Source organism: Pseudochaenichthys georgianus, chromosome 21 (assembly GCF_902827115.2).
Source record: "Pseudochaenichthys georgianus chromosome 21, fPseGeo1.2, whole genome shotgun sequence".
NCBI classification, from domain to species: domain Eukaryota; kingdom Metazoa; phylum Chordata; class Actinopteri; order Perciformes; family Channichthyidae; genus Pseudochaenichthys; species Pseudochaenichthys georgianus.
Window position 1 is genome coordinate 9,708,491 of NC_047523.1, and position 6,505 is coordinate 9,714,995.

General features: G+C 45.4%; 1 protein-coding gene across 2 annotated transcripts in view; it reads right to left on the minus strand.

Annotated features, from left to right (window-relative positions):
• Window positions 1-769, minus strand: part of tmeff2a (transmembrane protein with EGF-like and two follistatin-like domains 2a) — a 140,084-nt gene extending 139,315 nt beyond the window's left edge. For both annotated transcript variants that reach the window (XM_034110345.2, XM_034110344.2), the window contains exon 1: window positions 31-769. In XM_034110345.2, the coding sequence (XP_033966236.1) occupies window positions 31-220 (190 nt within the window). In that variant the 5' untranslated portion in view covers window positions 221-769. The remainder of the gene's footprint in view (window positions 1-30) is intronic.
• Between the last annotated feature and the right edge of the window lie 5,736 nt (window positions 770-6,505).

Consider the following 6,505-nt stretch of genomic DNA (forward strand, 5'->3'; position numbering starts at 1 on the left):
AAAACTCTGCCCGTATGATAGGACTCTCACCGGAGCAGTTCCAGCCTGTTGGCGTCTGGCAGTCGCTGAGGGAGGACGGGAAGGCGCGCAGCTGCTCCACAGGTAAAGTGGCGAGGAACGACACCAGGGTGATCCGGAGCCAGCCTCCCGCCGTCCCGCTCCACTGGCGCGGCCGCCGGGGCTCCGAGAGCGGTGCCTGCGCCGCCACGGAGAGACCCATATCTCACTGGCCCAGACCGCACGGGCGAGCTGGAGAAGAGACGCAGAATCGCACCGACAACTCCAATCCCGGCAGGTTCAGCGGGGCGCCTAGAGACCGACAGCAGACCATTTTCCGAGCGACACCGTGCGCCCCATGTAGCAGTGCTCCCCGGGGGAAGAGTGGCTCCAAGGAGAGGCTGCAATAAGAGGGTGGCGGTGGTTGGAGGTGGTGGTGTAAGGGGGGGAGAACTGCCGAGGGTTGGTGAGCGATGGAGGAGTGGGATGGAAAAGTTAGCCAGGCAAGGTAGAGGTACTTGCGGGAAGCCTAAGGATGCTCAAGGGTGAAAACAGGGGAGGAAAGATGAGAAATAAAAAAAGAAAAGAAGCGGGGGTGATACAAAAAGGAGGAGGAGGTAGCCAGAAAAATCCCACGGAGAGGTTTTCGGAGACGGTTGGGTGATAGTATCCACGGGTGACACGAGCAGAACTCCTGCACGAGCGGAGCGGTCCTCTCGTTTACTATGTGTGGTGCGTTCAGTGGCGCTGCGAGTTTCTCCCTCTCTCTCTTACCCACTCTCTCTCTCTCTCACCAGCAGCTGGTTTCTACTGTGCTTATGATCACGTGATGTGAAAAGGGAGGGGGAGCGGCTGCTCCTGTAATAATTGGAATATCTTACTGGTGGAAAAAAGAGAGTTAGTCAGAATGAGAGATAGCTAGGTGAAGAAGGAAAAGGGACCACAGTCCTGGTGCTATCAGTTGGTATTGGCTACACCCAGAATGGGGAGTGGGGAGGATAAGAGAAGGGAGGATGCACTTGCCTTTATAATTGGCTAGGAGCATTTAAAAAAAAGTCTGCAGAAATCGATTCGTCCAGCCTGGCCTCGGATAATTGCCCCGCTTTGAAACGACACAGACGCTATTTCTGGGTCTCTGCCTCCAGGCATTCCAGAGAGACCTCAATATTATTCATATTTTTTTTTGGACATAACCTCTCGGTGTCACGCGGGGCAGGCATGATGCGGCCAGTAATTGACTTGCATTTGGCCAGGAAAAAAGACGTAGGAAGGGTACGGCATCTGTGCAGAGCTAAAGGGGCCAACATCAGGTTGAGAACACTCACCCTCTTTGAACCGCGGAAATTAGAAGCCACACGCATGGAAAAGCCCAGGAAAACAAAGGGGCTGCTGTTAAGAGCCTTAACGACTATAAAGACACTTGACCTCATGATTATGAGGAAGCAAAGCTGCAGCTGCCTGTAAACAAATACATCCTTTATTGCTTTTCACTTTAAGGTCATTACATGCAGGGCCGCCCCTGGCCAACTTGGGGGCCCATGCGACATTGTGAGATGAGCCCCCCCCCCCCCCAACCGACAGGAGTAAACACTTTTTTTTTGGAAACAAAGTACTTTGCAAATATAATTCCTGTTTATTATTATTATCAACACAGTTACTTTGTATACAGTGAGGTAAATGGTTAATGTGCATGTATGTCGTTCAGTGTGCGTTTACAGGTGAATACGTCTGCATTTCCTGCCAAATACTAGCCTCAAAAAGATTAAAATATAATTAATGTAAATAAACTACTTATACTAATGATAATAATAATCATAATCAATTAAATAATGTAAATACTATATTTTATTATAATATAGTTGTAATATGTGACCTGCTCCATCGAAATCAGTCGCATTGACCCGAAGACACATTTTGAGTTGTATACACGGTTGGAAAGAGGATATTCCTAGCTTTCTAATGATATCAAGATTGTTTTTGTACTCCAAATATTAAGCGAAATATATCACATTATATAATGACTGTCACAGAGTCCTCATTTTGAGAAAAAGGCCTTTAAAGTTTCCTCTTCTCTGGAATCCATCGATCTGATTGATTATTAGTGGAGCAAATGATCAAAATACTACGGAGGGAAGATATTTTCGTTTGGAGGGGAAGCTCGCGAGTGTGTGTGTATACGTGTGTGCGTGTGTGTGTTTGTGTATTTTTGCGATTGTGTGTATTGTGTTTGTTTCCCCGGGAAAACCCTCACGAGAAACACCGGCTGTTGTTGTGCCTGCTGTGGCGTTAAATTACTCCGTTCTCCGCTTGTAATTATGCCGTTACAAGCTTCAAAGTTATATTTATCATCTGAATTTGCCGAAACAAGTTTAATATTCTGAAAGCCAAGACTCTGTTTAATTTAAATCAGATGAAAACAAACTGTAACGGATCCTGCCGTGTTATCTATGATTACTTTACTCTTACGTTCATAATGTCAGCCGGAGGGAGGGGGGCGGCGCTGCTGGAAGAGCAGAGTGCGAGTGAGAGGTGCCTGTCTTCGTCCCTTCACAAGCTTCAAAAATGTACTTATCGTGTGATTTTGGAAATAAAAGTTTCATATTCTGAAAGCCAAGACTTGGTTTGTTTAAAATCAAACAAAACACTCGAACCCTGAAAAAATAGTTTTTTACGTAAATCCACGTTTATTCTGAAATGAGCCGTTGCGACTTCCGACTGATTTCGATAGAGCGGGTCACATATAGTCAAGACAAAACATGCTTATGACATGCTCAAAAACTGATATTTCTTAAATCTGTATTCAAACGTAGTTCCCTCTGTCAGCAATGTATCAACAACTACACACACATTTCTATCAGTATTTCTCTGTGTTGTGGTTGACATGACGATGACTGTTACGGCCCGTCCACACAGCGGCTATGGAAAAATCTTGCCGGCGGTCGTGTCTGAAGCTCGACCAACAACCAATCACATGAATCTCCCGCCCCGGACACACAAGCAGCGGTTTGATTGGCTAGAGCTTGTACTGGCATATGATTTGATTGGCTGACGCTTCCACCGAAAGCTTCAGAAGCTTACAAAGTTGAACATTGCTCAACTTTTGCAGCCTGAAACGCCAGGAAAGCTCCGCTCTGCTTCCCACAATGCAGTTCGGCGAAAAGTGATGTCACCTGCAGTCAAAGTGAACGGGCAGAAGCGTTGGAAGAAGCTTCCAATTCCGCTGTGTGGACAGGCCGTTAGGAGTTAAGGGGAGAGGCTGAGCATCACCATTACATGTGCAAATTGACATAAAAGGGGGAAAAATGCTCCATGTTTTTTAGGCTGTAAACTTGAACTGTTATGTAAGCCAACTAGACAGACAGTTTATCACTCTTCCTCCTGTACATTAGCAGATAAAAGGCATCACATACTTGAATGAATGTTAAATAAAGAATGCTGGAAATAACTGCATCTCCATTAGCCTGTATGCTCTGCAGAGACTGCCTTCTTCATGTCGTGAATTGCAGCTGATGTTTTAATGGCAATTGGAAATTTGACTTATACAACATTCGCAAGTTGTACATTTGACTCATACAATATCATACAATACAATATACCCACCTTCGAGTGATGCTCTAGTTTCTTCATGTTTTGTTTTTTTCCCCTCTTGCTTGTGCCGGACTGAAACTGTCTTTTCACCGACATCTCTTCACCTGCATAGTGGCCGTATCAAAGCCGTGATTGGTCAGATGTCGATTCATTGCAACGGTGTCGAGTAACAGACGTGCTCCCCTTGTCACCTCTCACTCTCACTCTCGCGGGGGGTGCGCGGAGAACTGCGCACAGCAGCTGAGGCCCTCTGGGCGGGGCCCCCTGCGCAAGGCGGGGCCCCATGCAGGCTGCGTGATTGGCCTGTAGGGAGGGGCGGCCCTGATTACATGGGAATATCTGTTGTTTGTCTTCGGTAATGGGGTCATGTTTTATCTGCCACTGCAACTAGTCGCATACGGACACACATACCTGCACGCTAGAGGTATTTTTTGGCATCGTAACATTTGAGGAAAAAATATGCATTTCTTTACACACAAACACACAAAGGTGCACCGAGACGAATCTCAAGTGTTGGTGATAATGATTATAAATGACTGTCACACGATTCCCCCCCATCAACAATCTCATGCTGCAACTCATCTCATGTCAGGTCTCCATTTGCACATTAGGAATTTCTTTAATTGAGTGTAAATATCTTTTGACACTTATTGGTTTAAGGCTATATTTGTATTCTTAATGGTGTCATTGAATCAAATTACTGTAATGTGAAGTGCCTAAGTTGGTGAGAATTCCCACTCAACACTGCTGTTCTAAAAAGGTTTCAGGCATCCTTTAAAGTAATAACCTTTAATATTTTAATTTCTGTCTAATCAATATTGCCCATTCATGTAACCTTATAGTGATGGAGCCTAAAGGGGCCTCCACACCAAACTGACACCAAAGAACACGTCCCGACGGAACACGACTGTTGTGTCGCCTCACGTCTCCTGCGTCTTGGCCAACAGTCGCACTGAAACACACCGCAAAGACTTCAGCCGACAGCCAAGTAGCACGTACAAACTGCGCATGCGTGAGTAGCAATAACTCTCCTTACCAGCAGGCGCGGTAGTGTGTATCCGTCATTCAAAAGTGGCAACAACCGGAAGACAGACTGCGTGATATAAACAAACAACAAATAGCGTGTGCGTTCCATTTTCACTCTACAGCGAGAAGCTCATGGGGCTTTCCCGAACCTGTTGAGAGCTGAAGTTAAATTAAATCTCAGATTTGCCTTCTTAAAGGTCCCATGTCATGCTTTTCCGGTTATTACCCGTCCCCTTGTGTGTTATGAAGGTTTTTATGCATGTAAACAGTCTGCAGAGTCACAAACCCTCAAAGTACACCCTGTAGCGAGTAAAACTCTAACGCAAAAAATACCTGTCTATGCTGCCCCAGAACGCCTCGTTGGACATCTCTCTTTTTCTTCCTGGGTACAGTGACGTGCCCATACCCAAATGGACCAATCCGTGGAACCGTTACGTTACGTCTGCTGAGCCGTTACGTTAAGTCCGTGGATTGGTCCAAATTGACTGATCCGGACTTCCTCACACACACACTCAATCCTTTCTCAGCTGCAGCTCCGCCGATTTCTCCTCCCTGAGATGGTGGGACGTTAGTTTGGGTGCCTCACTTCCGTTTCGCTTCTCATGCACTGATCCGCTAAGCTGAACAGCCAATCAGAGTGATTTCTTTTGCCGACGGCCTTTAGCCGACACCCTCCCGATTCAACATGTTGAATTGGGTGCGGAAGGTGTCGGCGCGGCCGAAAAGACACGACGGGGTGGGACACATCAATCTGAGTAGGGCGACAGGACGCTCATCGACGGCCTGACTTCTCGACGGCCGAAATCAGCTTGGTGTGTAAGGACCTTAAGCCTCACTAATGAAAGTATTACAATATTGAAGTATTTGCAGTATTATGAACCGGGTGTCTTAGGCGACATTTCCGGAAATTATGCAAGGCAAGTTTATTTATACAGCACCTTTCAGCACACGGCAACCCAAAGTGCTTTACAAAATAAAATAAAAGACAATTAAGAATAAATACAGTGGAAGCACAGTATAAAATGACATTTAAAGACAGGCATTTAAAAAGCAAAGATAATAAAATAAACACAACAGGTTTAAAATAAATGAATAAAAGCCATACTGCAGTGTGAATTTGAACAACTCATCCAAATGCAGCATCAAAAAGATACGTTTTTAATCTCGATTTAAAAGTATTAACAGTTGCAGCTGACCTGCAGGATTCAGGGAGTTTGTTCCAGATGGTCGGGGCATACTAATCGCTGCTTTTCCATGCTTAGTTCTGACTCTTGTAACAGAGAGCAGACCCGTCCCCATCCCTTTCATTGTGACGCGATGTTTACAGTGAGAACAGCTGCTGAGGTCAGTGCAGAAAGCAGAACAGTGTGTATCATATATATCGCTCAACAATATATGTAACAGGCCTAAATTACACCCTTTATTTGCTTTAGGAGATATCAAACAGTAGATATTTTTCATGAAACCATATAGTGCTTCACATAATAAAATATACAAGGGCTGTAGCCTGATATTTATTATATGCTTTAGGAGCTGTTTGTGTTTGTTGTACAGTGTGTATGTGGTGTGTTGTACATTGTGTGTGTGTGTGTGTGTGTGTGTGTGTGTGTGTGTGTGTGTGTGTGTGTGTGTGTGTGTGTGTGTGTGTGTGTGTGTGTGTGTGTGTGTGTGTGTGTGTGTGTGTGTGTGTGTGTGTGTGTGTGTGTGTGTGTGTGTGTGTGTGTGTGTGTGTGTGTGTGTGTGTGTGTGTGTGTGTGTGTGTGAGAGATTGAACACTATCAAAACAGATTGAACCTATCCACCAAAATCTGTGATATTTGGATACATGAGAGGTTTCTCAATACTCAAATTTCCCCTCCTCGACTCCTATCCTCGATACTTAGTCCCGCCCACA